This window comes from Lissotriton vulgaris, chromosome 2_1 (assembly GCF_964263255.1).
Source record: "Lissotriton vulgaris chromosome 2_1, aLisVul1.2, whole genome shotgun sequence".
NCBI classification, from domain to species: Eukaryota; Metazoa; Chordata; class Amphibia; order Caudata; family Salamandridae; genus Lissotriton; species Lissotriton vulgaris.
This window is the reverse complement of record NC_141687.1, coordinates 2,027,473,907-2,027,494,735: the sequence shown is the minus strand read 5'-3', so window position 1 is coordinate 2,027,494,735 and position 20,829 is coordinate 2,027,473,907. Positions and strand designations below refer to the sequence as shown.

Here is a 20,829-nt window from a genome sequence, read left to right as displayed (position 1 = left end):
GGGACAGCCCCCTCTTGCATCTCCGCACCCTCAAAAACGAGGGAGTGGCTGCACATCCTTCGGACTAGCACCAGCCGTGCGGCAGGCTTAGCGATGGTGCATACAGCCCCCGGGAGTACAGGAGGGGCTGCGGAGAACGGTCACCGCATCAGTGATGTGATGAAGATGCATTTAGCTATCAGATTACATATTTTCTGTGGCAGGGCCGCCGGAGCTCTAGCGTGTGCGCCCACTTTGTGAGGCTCTCAAGCTGTGTCCCCACCACCACCATTACATACATACTTAAAGAGGTTTTCATTCCTCCCTCTTCATCCATTGGTCTGATGTAGCATCAGTAACATTTTATTTACACTCACCACAGCATACGACACAGATTTAGCTATCTTCATACCTTTTGGTTTACCCAAGTGTGTGTGACCGCTTTATGCTCTTGCACAATGTGCATTTATGAACAATAATTAGTCCCTTGTATTGCCGTGGGCAACTGGTGCAGTGTGTACTTTTACTTAAAAAACTAAACAAAAAAAAGTAAACATTTTGGCTTGTAGACACTGGCTATTTTCATACAAAGCATACCTTGATATAAAAAGCTTTCACAAACAAAATCAGCATTGGAAAGCAAAAAGGTCCTTAGTCAAAACCAGACCTATTGGCTTTGCCAAATGTTTATGAAATAAGTGCCTCTGTAAATGAGGTTGTAAATGTGCTATATAGACAAGTCCATTTTTCTTCGCCTCTTTTAGATTATTTGTGTGAGGATAACTTTTAAGGAACTTACTTAATTGAATAATATGACCCATCGCAAGTCTCAGGTGCGTTTTATATTTCATCACACCTTGGTTATTAGAGCGTTACAAAAATAATTGAAGTTAGGCTCGATGTCTGATGAGGTAAATAACTATGGTTGCCCACGTAATTGCTAATGTGCTGTTTGCTAAGTGATAATTTTTAGGCATGATATCACTCTTCACTTTGGTGTCTTCCTCGTGCTGTAACCTGCCGTGGTGAAAGCCTCTAATCGAAGCAGAGTGAATACTCACCGTGCTTACTTACTAGTTGTCGTCTGCTATGGCTTACAGGAAAGATAAAATCAGAACTACCTCGTATCTTGATCAGGTATTGTAAATTATTTGCTATAACTACCGATTATATGGTTAATGTTTTATTTTATGTACTTGAAATAGCAGTGTATTTAGTTAAAAAATGAGAATTGCTGAAATTATGCGTAACATTTCTGAAGGCTTGGACTAAGGTCTGTGTTGGTTTTCTCACACACAAACCTGCTTCCGTTATCCTATTTTTACGCTATGTAAAATAATTCTTTTTACAATGTTTTTTGAGTTCTCTGTTTGGAAAGTTAGTCACACTCTGGCACAGTATCTGAACGTTTAGTTTTCAAGTTGGTTGATCGTGGAATCCGGTTTGTTGGTTTTTTTTTTTTTGCAAGAAAAACTGTAGTGTTCAATAGGAACTTATAATATTATTTTATCCTTAACAAACGAGCATTCAGAGAAAAGGAATATAAATGGATTGTAATACTGTAAGCATGCCTTGCATAGCAGCCGAGCTGAGAGTAAATTATTATTTTAAGTTAACACGTGTTATAAAAATAAATATGAATGCATTGTGGTGATATAAACATGGCATTCGTGCATTCATTTTTTGACCGAAGAAAGAGATCATCTTTGTCTACGCTTTCTTTGTATGTGCTAGAAAGAGTTGGGAGTTCTGATTAGGCGCACTTTTATAATTATTGATTTTATATAAATTACGATTAAAAAATGTTAAATATTGTATTTCTTATTGTCATTGTGTTCAATTCACAATGGAAACAAATGGAAATTCCAAAAACTCTTCTACTTGTGCCACAAGTTTGCAATCTCGAATGCGTTTTCTTCTTCGGCAGGAAGTGTAGAAGACGTACATTTAGAAATGCTTCTCTTGTTTGCTTGCAGTTTTTTTTGTTAGTACTGTGAACAGTTTTAAACTAAAGATAAATACATAGAATGGACAAGAGACATTTTTCGAATATAGCTTTCATAAATATCGACCAGAAATGCTTTAATCTGTGTGGTTTATAGCTTGTAATGTATCGCCAAGTTTGCAAAATAAAATCATTTCTGTTTGCTTTTGTCCGGAGTAATGCGTGTGATGTCTGCTTTGCGCCGATAATTGGCTTTTTGGACAATTTAATCGTTTATATTCAGACAAATGCAACGGATAATAATAGGGAACTTTACATCTTTAGTACTTCAAAAGATTTAAATTCCACATTGTTCTGTTGGTTTTACCTTTCGATGGTTGTAGTTCCACACCTCGTTATGTGAAAATGAAGCCCTTTACTGCATTGCAGCTTTTCTTTTAGCAGTCGCACGTGTTCAGCCCCTCCAACTTGGTTTTATTTTATCTTTCTCTTTGGTGTCATTTCGCTCGCTTTCGAAAAATACACTAAGACATCCGGTGTTGATAGCTGATGAAATGCAGGAAGTAGCGTGTCACTATGGTTTCATATTAACCGAGTAGATCGGAGTGACAGGTGAAAAGACGTAAGAAAATTTAAAAAACTTAAGTTTTCAGGCAAAAGCAGCACGTGTAATTTAACGTAGATATCAAGTCTTTGCTATAGTCGTCTTTATAAACCTGTTTTGTTTGGCTAATTTCAGGACATTAGTTTTTCTTATACTGCTTGCTAAGAGCAACTGATGGGAACTAACGTATACTCTAATAGAATGCAAGTTTTCATTAGCCAGTAAGTGAAATGGCAATTTAATAAAAAGCTTTTTTGGCAATTAATGCTGAGATGCTTTTTAAAAGCACATTTTAACTAGATATGTTCTCACTATGTAATTGTATTCCATATCTGTTGTGGAGATGTTTCAAATTGCATCGTGCTTGACTAAAATAAACAAGAATCACTTTGTTCACTTGCATTTTGAACTTGATTCAAGTTTTTGTTTTGACCTGAGAAAGATAACTCGTGCATGAAACCAACAAGTTGTCAAGAGTGTTAGTAGCCGTTTTTATTGAACTGTATTGCACATTCAGACATTTGGGTTAACTATAATATATAATACTGAAACTGTGAATGTTTGTGTGCTATAAATTATCTTTCATATTAATGGAAATATCTTTATGCTATTGAGAGATGCACTATTTTTATTTTCAGGACATTTTAGTACTGTACGTGTTGGTAGCAAATTAGTTGCATACTCACCCGTGCAGTTTTTCGTACATCTTCCAGTATTTTTTGTTGCTGATTTGTCCATTTGTTCCAGCAACTTTTGTTTTGACAGTAATGTAAATAAAGCAAATAAATGTGTTTTTACAGTATGCTTACCGCTGCATTTTCAATCCGCAAGAGACTAATAATGTGAGTGACCTATTCCAAAGCAATTCTTTTAATCAAGCCTCGGAATGTGAAATTCCTGAGCACATATGTTTTAAATGATACATTTTAGTGTTAATATATCATCACATTCAGTACTGTCCTTGGGACTTCACTCTTTAGGAAACTTATGCGAGTGAAAGACTTCCAAGTCTGAGAATGTGCCTATGTAGCATTGAGGGCCCACTTTATATAGCATGACCTTAAAAACAGTGTTTGCCAATGCAATGGTAGGTGTCGTCTTTTATTTAAAGTAGGTTTCTGACTTTTGGGAACTTACAAACCTCCTCCATGGTAGTCTTTGTAAAATTGTATGAGTAGCCCTATTTGGCTAATACTTCTACCTGGTATAGATTGAAATGTTCATTTACGCATTTTGAAATCTGTTTTGGGGGACAAAGAGGCTGCCATTGGCCAGACCAGGGCTACTGGACGTCAAGTACTTGGGGGGTTCATGTCGTTTACTACTGATGTCTTGGGTTTCGTCCTATTACGGCATTGCAAACTGAGCCAAGGACCCCGTAACATAATGGACTCACAGGTTAGTCGGGGTGAGCACTCCAAAGAATCTCAGTTAGGGAATGTGGGGTTAGAGATTCAGAATCCAAACAGTCCAACAATGGGTACAATAAGTGAATGTCTAGTCCAGTTTTTTTAAGAAAAGAGAAATACTTTAATCTCACCAAAGAGTAATGTGGTACATGAAGGAGAAACAACGCTACTGGAATGCATACTACATGATTCATTAAAGAGAGGAACACGGTCGGAGAATTTGGTTACAGTGCAGGCTCACCATATGGCAAAGTTGACCAGCTTTCCTGTAATCTGTGACCTGTATGTCAGTCCGTTACATTTGACTAGGCAGTTCTGAGTTTCAGTCCCACCCAAGAATCTGTTTTGTCAAGACAGTCTTCCGCGACTTTGACGTATTCGTGTTCTCTATCTGATCATGGCACACATTCAGAGCTTCCAAGAGCAGGTCTGCAGCTGTAATTGGCACAGGGAGAACATAGAATTTACATCAAAAGGTAATTATTTTTTCCCTATAAAATGGCCTCAGTCTTAAGCAAAAGAAAATATTGAGTTGCAAAAATTGCCAGATTAATTTATCTCCTCTCGGATCCACTTTTACTCTTGCAGGCGTTATTCTACTACTCGTTGTCATCAAACACCAGTAAAATGTTTATAATTAGTTTAGATTTAATAAGAACGTCAGTCTGTCCGTGAAACACAGCGGTCATTTATATATTTAAATGCTTAAGAATCTTTTTTTTACTCCTCATTTTTCTTTTCTGTTTTAGTCCCAGAAATCCTGGATCGAAAACACTTTCAACAAGCGAGAATGCACATATCTTATTCCAAGCTCAAAGGATCCTCACAGGTACGTGATAAAAAAAAATGTGACCACTTAGCTAAAACATGCACGGTAAAATTTTCACTTACAGTAATTTCATGGCCCACTGCTACAGTCTGGCGAGTGGAGGAGTTTTAACTATCAACTGCCTTTTAGGAAACTGCACCGTCTGGGGTTTATTCACAAATAAGTAGCCTAGGGGAGGGGGGATGTACGATTTTTGATATGGTGTGGGCAAAGTATAAGAAGCTGCAAATACGGTTTATGAAGTTCCACTGTAATATTTAGGATCAATATAAAAGTATTGTACCGTTTTTTAAAATATATATTTTCACTTTCGAATTAGAAAGGGGGCTCATTAGGCATGCAACACTCTATATGAGTTGACACAATCGTTTTCCAGAAGTCTGATATGTTCCATATCCAGAAAATTCCACCCATCACAAGGAATTTTCCCCAATGTCACGTTTATTTTTTTAGCTTGCCTATTGGGTCGGTGGAAACCTGTACCACATCAATAATAGTAACATTTACTCCGGGAACCCATACACTGGGGGTCCAGGTGTGACGGAGTAAAGGGTGTGAAGTCATTAGGGGTAGAGTCATGAGCCTGGCAGTCAAATTATTTAAAAAAAATCTTTGCAATGAACATGACAAATGTGACAGTAAATCTGTTTTAGTATACTTAATTGGTCACACAGTGGCTGCATATAATATGGCTTACAGGGTTAGACTCCTGTTCTGCAGAGATCTTTCATGGGATTATAAAAGGTAACTGGTGGTGAGTGCAGTTCCAGAGTGTTCTTAGTTTTGACTCATGAAATAAAATGGAGGGTTAATGTGCCTGCTGAAGAGCACGTCGTTTAACCTGCAGATCACAGATTTGTATTTTATGTAGATATGTAAGTGGGTTACTGCTTTTCACATAATCATCCTCTTGTTACGATCAGTACATAAATTTCAATCCGAACACAGCAAAGTGAGAAATGAACTGGCACCCAGGAGTGGCACGCAAACTACAGGTCATGTGTTCCGATCTTTGCTTTTTTCTCAATCTGATGATTTTTGAAGTTTGAAAAGGAGGGTTCCTTTGGCTAGTATTAAAATCTTGTTTTTACAGACAAGCCCAATCGCTACGTTAAGTTTTAAATCCTAACTTTGTTGTTCTCACAAGCATGCACTCTTAACTTAATGTCTACAAGTATGGAAGATATGTCTAAGTCCTCGTCTCCTTCAATACTGAATCTGTCGACGGGTCTGTCATCAGGGATTTCCTAATCTTCGCCAGCGCTGCATGGTTCAGCGTAGACTGCACCGACGCCAGTGGTGACAACTCTGTCGTTGACAATGGTGTCAACTACTTTGTCGACACTGATGACGACGGCTGTGGTGACTACGGCGACCACGTCTACAACAACGACTGCATCATCGGCTGCAGTGGTGACGACTATCTTGACGAAGGTACCGTTGAGGGCTTTCATGTCTTCGTCGACGACCCTTACATCGTCGTCGAATAGAGAAATTGTTATAACAATCGGGAAACACTAAATTACACCTGAGATGACTTCTCCAAGAAGGGTGACACCTTTACCACCTGCACTTCTCCTTGAAGAGGAGGGATCTGATGATGATGATGACGGGCCATATGGGTATGCTCATAGCCCCTCTCAGTTGCACGTTAAGTGCCAGGACACAGACTCTGAGGAAGAATACGTTGAGGTGCAGCAATGTGATCCTCCCACTATGATTATCCAGAGGTCTACCACCAACAGATGGTCTCTATGCCTTCCTCCCTTCTAACAGACTTGTAGTTGATTCTTTCAGACTATAGAAGGATATTCCCAACACAATCTCCGGCTTCGGTTGGGGTGCCAGTTATAGCTGTTCCACCTGGGCTAACTTCTGACCCTCAATTGCCACCGCCACTACCACTGCCCGTGGCTCCAGGTACACCGCCAATAGTCCCTCTCATTCAGGATGATCCATCTGATGAGGACCAGGGCAATGTCGCTCTTTCAGATCCTGACAGAGTGGAATGACTATATCATTCCTAATCCAGCTTCGCCTTCACCAACTCCAGTGGAATTCCCCCCCCTGGAGACATTGGGGGTTTCCACAATTTGATGGAAAGAGCTGCTAAGAGGTTCGAGCTTCCCATGGTGCAGTCCGAATGTTTCCTTTACGACTTCAAAGAGCCTTACAAAAAAATCAGTTTGGACTATTCCTATTGTTGGTCATGTCTGGGACGAGGGCTTAAAGGTGATGAAAAATCCAGCCACGCTGCTTCCAGTGCTGCCTCGCCTTGAAAAGAAACAAACCCCCCAAGGATAGTCCGGCTTGCCTGGTCAGTCAGCTTAAACTGGACTCTGTCATCTCCCTGGCGGCTCAAAGAAAGTCCAAAAATCCTTCAGCTCCCCTCTCGACCGCTCCAGACAAAGAGGGCTGCCGCCTGGATAACGCCAGCAAGAGGTTTTCCTCTATGTCCAGCCTGATGGTCAAGGTGGCGAATGCCTTAGCAGTACTTGGTCTCTACGATCGCCAGATGTGGTGTGACCTTCCCCCTATTTGGATCAATTACTGGAAGAGGCTAAAGTGGAGGCGAAAAAGATTCTCCAGGAGGGAGAGAGAACCTCTTCAGAGGTAATTGACGGTGCAGTAGACATTGCAACGATTGCGTTCCACTCTCTAGTGGGAGCTGCTGTCCGTTGCCTGGGCTGGCTTTGAGCTAAATGTTTTTTTCCGGGGGTCCAAAACAAAATCTTGGATCTTCCCTTGTATGGGGTGGCGCTCTTTGGGAAGTCATTGATGATGCGCTTCAAGACATTAAAAAAGACACGGAAACTGCTAAATGCTTGGGGACTCTGCAATACCGCATGGTTCACTTTCGTGGAGCAAGAGACAGAGGCCTTCCTACCTACAGAGGAAGATACCAGCAACAATGCTATTCTACATATACTTCAGCCTCTCAATCTTGTATAACAGGTGGCAGGGTCAATCATTCTTTCTCTAGATCCAACAACCGAGGACAACAAGGACGCTAAGAGACAATAGCGGCTTGCTGGCTCTTACTACTGTTTCTTCTCCTCCCGTAACACCAGTAGGAGGCAGAATCTCGCATTACATCCACAACTGGACGCAAATGACATCGAATCGTTGGGTTCTATACATCATTCAATACAGTCATACTCCAGAGTTTGTTCAGCCACCACCTCCCAGAGCCCCTTGTGCCACCAAGTGAAAACATCTTTGTGTTCTACGTCTAGAAGTCCATCAAATGCTCCTGAAAGGGGCAACAGAGCTGGTTCCTCGCTCGCAATGGGGAGAAGGTTTCTAATCCCGGTACTTTCTAGTTCGGAATACCTTGGAAAAGTGGCGCCCTATTCTAGATCTGAGGGAGCTCAACTCCTATCTCATCAAACAGTCGTTCCTAATGGTGTCCTTGTAGGACATCCTCCGTCCCCTCAACTCAGACTACATGGCCACATTGGCTTTAGAAGACGCATACTTTCATATACCCATCCATCCAGCCCCCAGGAAATTCCTTTGCTTCACAGTAGCCAAGAGCCACTTTGAGTTCAAGGTCCTACCATTTGGAATCCGATCTGCTCCTTGGAGCTTTTCTCCGAAAGCAACAGCATCAGGTTTTCCCTTACCTGGACGACTGGTTGCTTAAGTCCCCTTCCATCCATGCGGCAGAAGACTCAGTCTGCACACACCTTTCCGACAATCTGGGTCTTACTCTCAACACAGAAAAGTAAAGTAGGCTATGTGTCTTTCCAGGACAGACCGGTTCCTGGGGGCCATTCTGAACACGTCCCTCAACAAGACGTTTCCGTCCTTGGAGAGGCAGGAAAAGCTGATAGCCATGGTCCGTCTACTCCTAAAAGACAGTCACTTTCAGTTCGCCTCTACAAGTCCCTCCTAGGGTTCATTTCCTCCTGCATTCCTTTGATTCCTCACTGCAGGCTACGGATGTGCCCTCTTTAGGAGGAGCTAGACTCGCGATGCCGACAAGTGGAGGGATCCTTCGAGGACAAGATCTGCGTTACCAGGTCAATTAATTAGGGACGCCGCATCATGGTGGACGAGCAGAGAGAACATTTCTGAGGGCCTCTCATTCAGGCTCGTCCCAGCTCCTCAAATCATAACCACTTATGTCTCGCTGGAAGGCGGTCTTACAAGACCTTCACATAAGCGGCCTTTGGCTACCACAAGATCGCCTTCTGCATATCAATTTTCTAGAGCTCAGAGCGATTGGCTAGGCTTTACAGGCTTTCCTCCCTTGGATAGAGCAGTCTGCAGTCCTGGTACGAATGGACAATACGATGGCCATGCATTACATAAACAAAGAGGGGGGGTACCAGGTCTTGTCTTCTGTCAAGAGAAGCTAAGACAATCTGGGAATGGGCGATCTGGCATAGCATATCACTAAAAGCAGAGCATCTTCCAGCATTTTTTTTTTTTTTTAAATCTGTTTATTGATTTTCAACCAACAAAAAACTTAGTAGTTAATTGCATTCAGACAGGCTCTTCAGTATTAACGCAAAATATGATAAAAGCAGACAGCTTATAACAGTACAGTCAGTGGGAAGGCCAGGATAAATTTAATCCACTGCCAATCAGCACTTACATAGCCTCTATATCTCAAAATAATAGAAAGAAATCCGTCTGTTACATAGGTATATAAGTGCTGTAGAGCTATATAGTGTGAAATAAACTACTTACTCTCCCGTTCGCTCCCACAATCATCCCTCCCCCACCGGCGTGTCGCTTATCACAGCGTAACTAATCTCTACAACAACTTGGAGCAATATAACTGTACAGGGTACCACTATAGAAGAGCATGATTACATTGGGAAAGGGGGCTCATTCATCCATTCCATCTCTCATAGTGGCACAATCATCCGCTAAGTCCCACATCTTCCGGCTGTTGTCAACGAAACAGCGGACACGCTGAAAAGACTGAAGTTTATCAGTTACGAAAGGGAACTGGACTAGTCCACTCTGGAACAGGTGTTTCGTCTATGGGGCAGACTGTCCATAGTCCTCTTTGCCACGCCGGAGAACAAGAAATGACAATTCTATGCAAGCAGGCTTCACCATCCGGCATTGTTGGGGAATGCACTTTCGATGGCCTGGTCAGGTGCCTTAGTCTACTCTTTTCCCCCCATAACTCTGATCCCCACACTTCTCAGGAAGCTCAAGGCGGAGCCTTGCAAGATGATGTTAATAGCTCCTGCGTGGCCCCGCCAATTTTGGTTCACAGAGCTGCATCTCCTCTCCATGGAGCACCCTCTTCCTTTGCGGCCGATTCCTTTGTTGCTGACAATGTCCCAGGGCCAAATTTGGCACCCGGATCCTATATCCCTGCAGTTATTGGCATGGCTCCTGAGCACTGAGAATTTCTCGGTTTGACCCTTTCGGCAGAATGTAGAGACTTACTTTCTCAGGCACGAGCTCCAAGTAGCAACAAAACCAACTGGCCAAGGTGGAACCATTTCTGCCATTGGTGCCAGCAGGAGGGCATTCATCCTCTTTCTTGCTCACTTCATGAAGTTCTTCCTTACACCCTTTTGTTGGCGAAAGCAGGGCTGGCTCACTCATCCATCAAAGTTCATCTGGCCGCCATCGCTCGCTTCAGACGCACATCTTCGGTTCCTTCCCTCTGGTCGGCAAGGATAGTTAAGCAGTTTCTCAAGGGCCTTTTTAGAGTATTCCCTCCAGTCAAGCCGCTTTGGCAGCTTAATTTGGTTCTCACCCAGCTCGTGAAGCATCCCTTCGAACCTATTCATCGGGCGGATCTGAAATTTCTCTCCTGGGATGTTGCTCTTTTGCTGGCCTTGACTTTGGCTAGGAGCGTAGGTGAACTACAGGCACTCACCATTCAGGAGCCTTTTCTACGATTTAAAAAGGGGGCAGTGATACTCTGTACCATCCCAAAGTTCATAACGAAAGTGCCTTCAAACTTTCATTTGAATGAGCCGGTCATATTAAAAAAAAAATTCCCTCCACATATTACTCCGGCAGAGACAGCACTACACTCACTGGACATTCAGAGGTGCTTGAAATTCTATCTTCAACATACTAAGGACTTCAGGAACTCACCTCCACTCTTTGTGCCTTTCAGTGCCCCTCGTAAGGGTTTTCCCCTTTCCAAGCAGGGGATTGCTCGTTGGATTACCAGCTCTATCCAGTACTGTCACCGAGCAGCGGGCAACCCCCTTGAAGGTCGGGTGCATGCTCATTCCACGAGGGCGATTTCTTCTTCGACAGCCCTCTTTACAGGAGTTCCTATCTGGGAGATCTGCAGGGCAGCAACCTGGAGAAGTACTCATACATTTACAAGACATTACTGCCTGGATTCGTCAACGCAGAGTGACACAGCAGTGGGCCAGGCAGTCCTGAGGAACCTCTTTCATGAAGTGGTGAGCTTTCCCTTTCAACCCTCCTTCCGTCTTTCTGTTTATGTTCTTTAAACATATTCATAAACATAAGGCAAAAGAACAAAATAGCAAAGTAACTTAAAAAAATGTGCAGTGACCATTGACTTTTGGTTCTAATTGTTAGTAATGGATATATAAGGAATCAACGTACCAAAAATGTGCTCATAATTGCTAGCTACTCTGATTCAAGCATGGGAATCTATGAAAGTTCCAATACTGGAGTAAGAAAACAAGTTAATTGCCTGTAACTTTGTTTCTCCAGCATTGGTAACTTTCATAGATTTCGCCAGGGAAAGCTCAGCCTTCAGCATCTTCAGTTATATGATTACACAATGGCTACGAAAATCTGAGGGTCTGGGGTTCACTCAGGAAGGTTCTAGAGGGTGAGGCTAATCTGATTGGTGGTTCATTTTATTTGGTCTCTTTTACAAAAAGAGGTGGATATGTTACAAAACTAGACTGGGCCTAGGCCTAGTTTGTTTTTGTTATGGTTTTAATTGCTATTTTATGTATATCGGGGACTCCCAGCTCGACGACGGGGAATGAATCAAGCATGGGAATCTATGAAAGTTCCCATTACCGGAGAACCAAAGTTACAGATAAGTAACTTGTTTTCTTCTCTACACTGTGTGGCCCATTTAAGATCGGTTTTATTTTTTACTGTTGTTAGACCTGGTGCTTTGTTTTATTTTAAACTGTTTTGGGCCAACAAGTCACCACTGCGTGACGTTTCGTTTGAATCATTGCTTTCAGTTTTTTTTGTTTCAAATGTATTTAACTTTGTAACAGAGAAACAAACAAAAAATGACTGAATAAGGTGGAGAATGTCTAACAGAAGATGCATGTAGTAACTACTTGACAACATCCTTATAATGTATCAATTTGAATCAATGTAAATAAAAAACGAGGTACCACTGTTGGGGCAGGTCAGGTATGCAGCAAAATATTGAACATAGTTACTAGATCCATAAATGATTAGTTTCTGATTTTATTTTAGGCAAAACATGTTGTACTTAAATGCCCCTTGCTAGACTGCATTCAAAATGGTGTTCTATCTCGGACATTTTTTGTTTCTCTCACTGACATGCATACATGCCCATGAGCATACTCTGTTTCACAGCTTGGCACTCTTTGTTTTCACGGTCTTTGAATCTTTCCTCCTTTGCTTTTTATGAAATAAGATTACTCTCTGTCTCACTATGTTTTCTTTCCCTCTCTTACCTGCACACAGGGTTTGGATTGTGCCATTTAATGAGCTTTCTCTGTTGGTCCATCCATTTTCTTCTTTCCGAACTTGTGTATACTTAATATTCCTTTTAGATTCTTCATCTCTGCACTGTCTGTATGGCATTCTTTTCTTACTGAAGCATTCTTTTCTTACTGAAGCAGTCTGTATTGTCCCACGTGATAGTATGCATGCGCACCGTCTCCTTCATAACCACATTCTCTTGCTATCTCTGTTTATGTAACAATGATGTATATGTCATGCATACCGGTTTACTAGAGCAAATGTGCACAAATAGTCTCTCTCTGATGCTTATTTGCTTTGCTTTCCTCTTTCTTACACTCCACCCCTCTGTGGCGCTTCTCTGCCGTTACCTGGGGCTCTTTCTAGCTAGCCCTACCTTTTGCTGACACTTAATGACTCTGATATGTGCGCACATATTCAGCTCCTGTCTGGGGCTTGCACGCTCTGCTCCTCCTCCCTGGCCCTGCCCTTTGGTCCGCCCTGGACCTGCCCCCCTCTGGTCATCCTTAGCCCTACAAATCCTTCCCCCCCAGCCTCCGTACATTCTTCCTGTCTGGTTCTTCCTCACCCCCTCCCTCTTTCTGGAGCTTACTTATTCTTTCTGTCTTTGATACCTAGGGCACTTTTCCCCTCTGGTGCTTGCATATTCTGTCCTTTTACATGGGTCACTCATTCCATTGTTGTTGGACTTGGCCCTTTAATTTTTTAGGTCGAGGACAGTCTCCGGGTGGAGATTTAATGATTTTGAGTATGGGGGCTTGAACCCGCCTCTCTCCTCCATTGGCTGGCTTCCTAAACGGAGGCCAGCCATTGGAGGAGAGGGGCGTCACTCCTGACAAGCCCCGTCTCTTTCGGATGCGGGGGCGTGTTTTTTTTGCGTTCTTTCGACTGTGACGTCATCAGTCACTCAGAACGCCAAAACACGCCTCCGATTCCAAAATTTTCGGCCGTTTGCGGCCGCCATTTTTTTTTGGGTGGTGTTGTTGAATTATTAGAAAACGAACTGGCTGATTTTATTGTTCAGATACACTCATTTATCCAATTTATTAAAGCAAATAGTTAAGATGCGATCATGTTTGGGTGTTAAAAGGTACTCTTGCCACTTCAAAGGAAAATTAAATCGTTCTATTATGGCGGCTATTTTAATAGGCTATTTTGTGACCGTGCCCCCATTGTCCTTTAACTATGTCTCTGCCTACATTCTCGCAGGTCGCTTTTCTGGTTGACAATTCGTCAGTTGCTAGTGCCTTGGGTCCGAGCGTGCATTGTGAGGTTAACACTCTCGACACAGCTGCATGCTGGTTCTTGCAGTCCACAGCAAACACCGGCTAAACCCAGAAGCGGAATAAGATGGCAAAATAGAACTACATGTCCCAAAAGAGTGCCACGCTTAACGTGCCTGCGCATTGCGAGCCGGCGGGTGGGATGGGAAAGGCCGTTACGTCTGTCAACGGCTATACTAGGCATGAAATGGCAAAGAGGCATTTCCGTGTTGGTCGGACAGAGAATCAAAACAAAGGCCTTCCAGAGGGCGATGAGCTGGTGAGGGTGCCCCACTTGGGGTGTCAGTAGGCATGGCCCAGCCGGTACCCAAGAGGAAAGACCGGCGCATCTTTTCGTGCAGTTGCCCAGATCCCAAATGCCAGGCGTGGCTCTTCTTCCCGGCTGCCCAAGGCTCAGCAAGCATAGAGTGCACTGAGTGCGGTCACCGGCATGAGCAGAGGCAGCTTAGCGGAGTTGAAGATGTCACTGATCCAGACGTGATACTGCACAACCTTCTCTGCAACCTGCTCCTGGGTGTTAGCAGTGCCGCCTGATCTCGAGGCAGCGGCGGGAGCAACAACAGCAATGAACCTGTAAAAGTACTGGGCCTGAGCAACTACCACTGCAAGATCCTATCTCCGATCCTGGCGCCCTCTGGCATGGATAAGGCCACCGGCAAGGCAAAGCCCCCGCGCGACATGGGCCAGCGGCATGCACAGCCCCAGGGACTACTCTGCCACCTTCCTGCCCGGCTTGGTGCCCCTCGAGCAGTGCAGGGACAAGGACGGGCAGCTGAACAAGCCAATCTGTATTTCATGGAGCAGCTCTGGTCGCAACCACTACATCCCGCTGGTGGGGGTCACCGGCACAGCATTGCTCCGTCTTCCTGCCAAGCTCCTACCCAAGGCAGGGGGATGCCGCAGGAGCTGATCAGCAACTACATCCACCTGGAGGATGACTGCAGCTGCGTCATCGGTGGCGACCAGGGCCTGCAAGATAAGTATCTCTTGCAGCTGGTGGCTACCATGGAAGAGGTGTTCATGAACAAGTTCGGCGTCCACCCCAGCCTGGTGTCCGACGTGCACCATTACTTTTACCACCGCACTGGCCTGATCGGAGCCCAGCCCGAAGATGTGACCACGGCCTCCAAGAAGGCAGGAGAGCAGACTGCACCGATGCCTCATTTGTGGAGCCCTGTCAGAGCTGCACGTGGCTCCCGAGTGGTTGTCGCCTGGGGGGAAGCATTACAACCTGGCCAAGAGTACACACAGGCAACTAAGGTCCGACAAGAACTATAGCTTCCCTCTTAACAACATTGTTTGCTCCTACGATGTGGACAGTGACGTGCTGGTTCTGGACTACAGCCAGAGTAACCTGACCGCCTGCAACTGGTGCCATGCCATCTCTGTGCGCCGTGTCCGGGCCGATGCCTCGATATACTTCCTGGAAGGGGACAGAACGAACACCAGGTCCGCAGGAGGCAAGTGTGGCTGCGGGTTCAAGCACTATTGGGATGGGAAGGAGTATGACAACATACCAGAGGCCTTCCCCATCAACTTGGACTGGACTGGAATGGAAGAACGAATGAAGTTGGTGACCAAACACTTTCCTGGCGAATTTGGGAGTGAGATTCTGGTTCAAAAAGTTAATCCGATACTGCACCATACTGCCAAAAAGAATCCAGATGACTACACTCCTGTCAACATTGATGGTGCTCACGCTCCCTGCATCACCGATCCAGGGCATGGGGCAGAGAGTTCCCTTCCAACAAAAATCATCCACACTGGTCAAAACGGAAAAACTTTGCATAAAGAAGAATTGACTATGAGCAAAACTGAAATAAAATTTCTGCAAAATATTGCAGAACAGGCTTCGCGGATGCAGAAACGAAAAACCGATTCTTTGAAGCAAGAGCAGAAAGCACCACCTTGGTCAGCTTCTCCTAGTTTGATGCGAGATGAATCCTCTTCTGGTCCCGTGACTCCTACGAAGGCTCTCTACTCCCCAACTGCTACTAAAGAAAAGAAAATAAGAATGACAACTAATGATGGCCGACAGGCTCTGCTTACTCTTAAATAGTCTACCACGTTTTGTGAGTTACAGGAAGGAATTACAAAAGAATTCGATATTCCCTCCTATCCGCAGTGTATACGCTATGGTTTCCCACCCAAAGAGCTTTTGCCTCCCAAGAACGACATGGAAAATGAGCCTGTTCCTCTACAGCATGGCGATAGGATCATAATCGAGATCCTTAAGGGTAAAAGGGAACAACCTATCCAGCCCTCTTCTGCTCACACAGTAAAGCATGACGATGTTGCAGCGACACATGCTATATCTACGGAACTTCAAGAATAGATTGACATGGAGATGTATTTGTTATGCCTTCTTGCAACACTGATGGGTAAGACTGACATTATTTGAATATGTAAACGAAGTGTTTACGTTCTTCACTTGCCCTGTTGTGCAACCTGATTATGCTATTTGTTACTGTGTTGCCAGAAGGCCACTTTATTTCATGAAAGCGAAACCCCTAATTTGAGGTTGTGACCTCGTTTATCAATAGTGCAAACGTGATGTTGTGTACTCATTAGATCGAGGAACTTAACGTGTTTCACAGCTTGACCTTGCACTCCCAGCGCACATTGCTTTCACTATTGTTCATCCAATCCATTCTTCAAACTGTACCAAGAATGCTTTTGCATCTGTGCGTAGTCCTATTTGGATGGGTTTAGGGACATGATTGGTCTGTGTGTGTGGGGCTCTGTGTGGGTGGCGGTATGTATGTGTGTGTGTGTGTGGGTGGCTTTGTGTGTGTGGGGCTCTGTGTGGATGTAAATGCAATAGGTCATGCATTTGCGAGCGATTAACCTTTTGGCATTGTAAATGACAATGCCATTTATTTAACGATTAAGCTATTGGCAATGTAAATGACAGTGCCATTTATTTAAGATTTAAAAAATAATAAAAAATGACATGAGCAATGCTAATAGCTCTACCTTTAATAATGCTGAGACCATTGCATTGTAAATGCTTGTTGTTGTTGTTTCTTTTAAATTGGTTTATGAAAGGCTTGCAGTCTTAAATCACAGCGTAGAAACATTTAACAGGTTTTAGTACATAGAGCTGGCTTCATTAGTTTACACAGATTCAGTATTGTCACTGTGTATCACATTTCTATAATTATATTAGGTATAGGCATAATTGACCTTGGAGATAAACAAGTAACAAGGAAAGAAACCAAGAGAAGGTAAGAGGATAGAGCGTCAGGAAAAGAAAATGGGGGATTAGGGGTCATTTTCAGTTCGGGCCATCATGCTCTTCCGTAAGGGCTAAGCAGTAGATCTCGGGTTCCCCACATTGTCATGTTGAAGGGACTTCTGTTGGGGTCACAGTATCCTGGGCTAGCATAGCATCTTCGAATAGTTGGAAGGCACGAAGGTAGGGTGGCGTGAAATGTATTTGTTCTAGTTTGTAGAGATAGTCTAGCAGTGGTTGCCAAATGCGTGGAAACTTAGGTTCAGTGTCACACGGGCTGTAAGGAGTTCCATCGCCATAGTATGCCAAAGACGTGTAAACCACATGGTGATAGGGGGTGCAGCTTGCTTCATCCAATGGAGGGCTATGAGCAGTTTGACAGCCCAAGCATCTCTGATATAAGGTGCCAATCATCGTGAGTCCTGGCCAGGAGCGTTAGACGCCTAATTCCTAAGATAAACACAGTGGGTTTGTTTGGTATGGGATAGCCAATGGTGTCTTTACCATGGCTTAAGACCTCTTTCCAAAAGAGGGTCAGCGCTGAACAGGTCCACCATGTATGTAAGAAGTCCCCTGCCGCGGTTTGGCAGCATCAGCATTTGGGTGAGGAGCCGGGGAACATCCTATGTAAGCGCTGGGGGGTGTGGGGGGGGGAGAGTAGTGGAGGGGGGGGGGTGTAGTACCATCCTGTCATGAGTTTGTAGGCAGCTTCCTGCTGAGGTATGCTATTAAGTATTTTCGAGGTGTTGCACCAGAATTGCTCCCATTCATTGGGAGAGACCCCTTCTGCAATGTCCAGATACCATTGTGTTTGGTAGGTGTGGGGTCTGATTGGGGTGGAATGCTGCAGCAGTGATAGGTACAAGAGATCAAGCCCAGTGAGCCGTCGTAGGAGCTCACTAGTGTTTCAAAGGAGGTAAGGGGCCTGGTCACCCTTTGGGTATTTAAGGGCATGTGCAGCCAATGTCGAATCTGGTAATAATGTAATCTAGCCACCGCAGATAGGTGATGTTCACTGTTGCATTGATCAAACGTTTTAAGTCTATCTCGCTCAAAGAGATCCTTGGAAGTTAAAGCATTCTCCCTCTCTCCATGGCGGAAATGATTGAGTTTGTAGTGTCGGTGGAATGTCAGGATTGCGCGCCAACGGTGTGTTAGTGGAGAGAAAGGACGTGAGGCCTCTATATATTGCAACTCTATCCCAAACGTCCAGCACTGTCTTCGTGGACGCAGCTATGAAAGCACTACGAGGCCGGGTGCCTCGTTGGAGTCCCAGAGCGGTCTACAGGCCACCGCCTGGTCCATTTGAAACCTGTGCTTCTCACTTCCACGCATTCTGAAATATATTGGAGGCGAGCTACCCAGTAATGTTCCAGGAGGTTGGGACATGCAAGTCCCCCTATCTCTAGGTAATGTTGCAGGGATTCTGCACATACACAGAACTATGCAGAGGAATACAAGACCTTGGTATATAGGGGCTAAGCCTTCCTACCGCCTCAGTACCCACAATCCCAGGGCTGAGTATCCATAGTGTCTCACTCGCTCTCCTATACAATCACGAAGATGTAAATGATTAGACTCCCCAGAACACAACCATCAAGACTCTCTCAGGAATCGCGGTAACAAGATATACCCTTTCGCTAACTCACTTGTACTTGTCCACAAAAAGAATTTACAGAGACACGAGTATAGTTTAAAATGTTTATTTCAACTATCATGCTCTATAATGCAGTATACGAGCCACTACCAGCAGCAAAATGCATATAATCAACACAGCGTTATAGCAAGTCCATATATCATAAACTGCGATGTCATTGTATAAAGACAGTGGATAAAGGACTATAAGACTTAACCACCCTCCCTTTAGTAAGAAATGTAATTATATAATAGAAGATCTCTGGGCTTTGTCAGTAGACCCCATACCTTGGTACAATTACATCGTAGGGACTTCATCGCTCTTCTTCCTGGAAAGGCCTCTCTCTCCAAGTGTGTGTTAACCAAACATGCATTCCCATAATATCAAAGCACGAGTCCTCAGCAGCCCCAGATGTGTTAGCATGTTTTGTCTAGGTGCTAGGGACTGACCAGAACAGAATAACAAGCGGCATTGTTTATCTACCTTGTTCAACGTGTTCAGACTAAACTCCAGGAACGAGACCGAGAACGCACAAAGCAGACTGTTCTCTTGTGAAAGGCATACACAGTCTTGCTAAATAAAGTCATGTAGTAACGTGCGCAAAAGCGGCATCATGGCAGCAGAGCTCATGCTAACTTAGCGATGTCGTCAATGTTCCTATCGGCCATATGACAGTAACATAAGTATTTTGTTTTGGAATCTCGGTCGCTTCCCTCCCCAAATGAAAGTGATAAGTTACTGCTACGGATGTTGTATATCAGCCTGCAGTATTAAGGTAGGACGTTTTTGGAAGAGATACAATATCTTCAGCAGAATGGACAATTTAATTTGTGTTGAGTCACCATGCCACAAGATTAGGAGCAATTTCTAGGTTTGCAGGTCTTCCAGCACTGCCCCCATACACTTTGGACAGTTAACCTGTGTCCATGTGAACTAAAAGGGGGTCATGTTTAATCCAAGATAGCAGTTTGAGTGCAGAGCCCATTGCAAAGGGGTAAGGGATTGCAGGTTTAATGTGTGTGACTTGGCCAGCTTGATTTTGAGTCCTGAGGCTGCCTTGAATGATCCTAGAAGTGATATCAATGCCGGCAGTGACGTCCCAGGGGTTGCCAAAGTGAGCAGGAAATAGTCAGCAAATAGTGCTATCCTGTGCTCCGTGCCCCGAAAGGAATGCTCCTGATATCATCTGATTGATGAATAGCGATTGCTAAAGGCTAGATTGCAAGCAGAGTAAGGATGATGGGGGCATCCCTGCTTAGTATCTCTACTTATGTGTATACGTTGCTTGAGCTGGCTGTTAACCCTAACCTGCGCCTGGGAGGTGGTGTATGACGCCATGATTCGAGAAACCATTTTGGGGCCCAATCCTATTTTCTGAAGGATCACCCGGGGTAAGACCCAATCCACACAATCAAATTCTTTTTCAGCATCGAGGGATAGTAAGCAAGCTATAATTTCCAGATAGTGAGCTTTTTCTACTAAATGAGCTATCCGGCGCACGTTGCCTGCCCCTTGGTGCAGGTGAATGGACCCGATCTGGTCCAGGTCAATCAGGCCTGGCAGGCAGGTTGTAAACAGTTGGCCAGAATTTTGGTGTATAATTTCTCATCTGTATTGAGGATTGCAATAGGGCGATATGATGAGCATGATGTGTGGTCCTTACCCGGCTCGGGGATGAGGGCTATCCCTGCCATTGACATTGTGCAAGTGAGACCTCTACTTTCAGAATGTTAGTTAAAGAGTCGCAGTAGGTTGTCCATTAGTTGCGGTAAAGTAAAAGCGATATAAATGGACCGGGAGTCTGTCCGGGCCTAGGGTTTTGCCTACTGGCAAAGCTTTTAGCGTCCGTTGAAGTTTGTCTAAGGTAATTGGCGCTTCAAGGAGCTGTGAATGCTGCTTGCTCAAGGGGGTCCAGGTTCTTTGTCATATAGGGCGGTGTAAAATGTGTGGAAGGCGTGTAGTTTGTCTCGCTTAGTTATTGCCCAGGCATCCTCTGCATTTATTACCTTTGCACCTTTGCAATGTGAGCCCTGCTGCAGTCTATGTGCCAGCATTGACCCCACCTTCTCCCCCCTCTCGTAGTATCTCTGTTTTAGTGCCAACAGTGTTCGCTCTGCCCTGTTTGTTCCATGTGTCCTTAGTTGACCCCTAAGCATGGCATGGTGCCGTTTTGTAGATCTAGAGGGTGTCGAATGATCTGCTCACTTCATAACTTTAATTTTGCTATCCAGGCCAGTCTCAGCT

At 44.3% G+C, this 20,829-nt stretch overlaps 1 protein-coding gene and 1 pseudogene across 1 annotated transcript in view; both read left to right on the top strand.

The window, feature by feature from the left end:
• Positions 1-20,829, top strand: part of LOC147733678 (transient receptor potential cation channel subfamily M member 7-like) — a 1,990,815-nt gene that overhangs the window by 113,615 nt on the left and 1,856,371 nt on the right. Inside the window, exon 2 of the mRNA XM_086958252.1 lies at positions 4,687-4,766. Coding sequence (XP_086814378.1) covers positions 4,687-4,766 — 80 coding nt within the window. The remainder of the gene's footprint in view (positions 1-4,686; positions 4,767-20,829) is intronic.
• Positions 14,406-16,115, top strand: LOC147733681 (deubiquitinating protein VCPIP1 pseudogene; annotated as a pseudogene).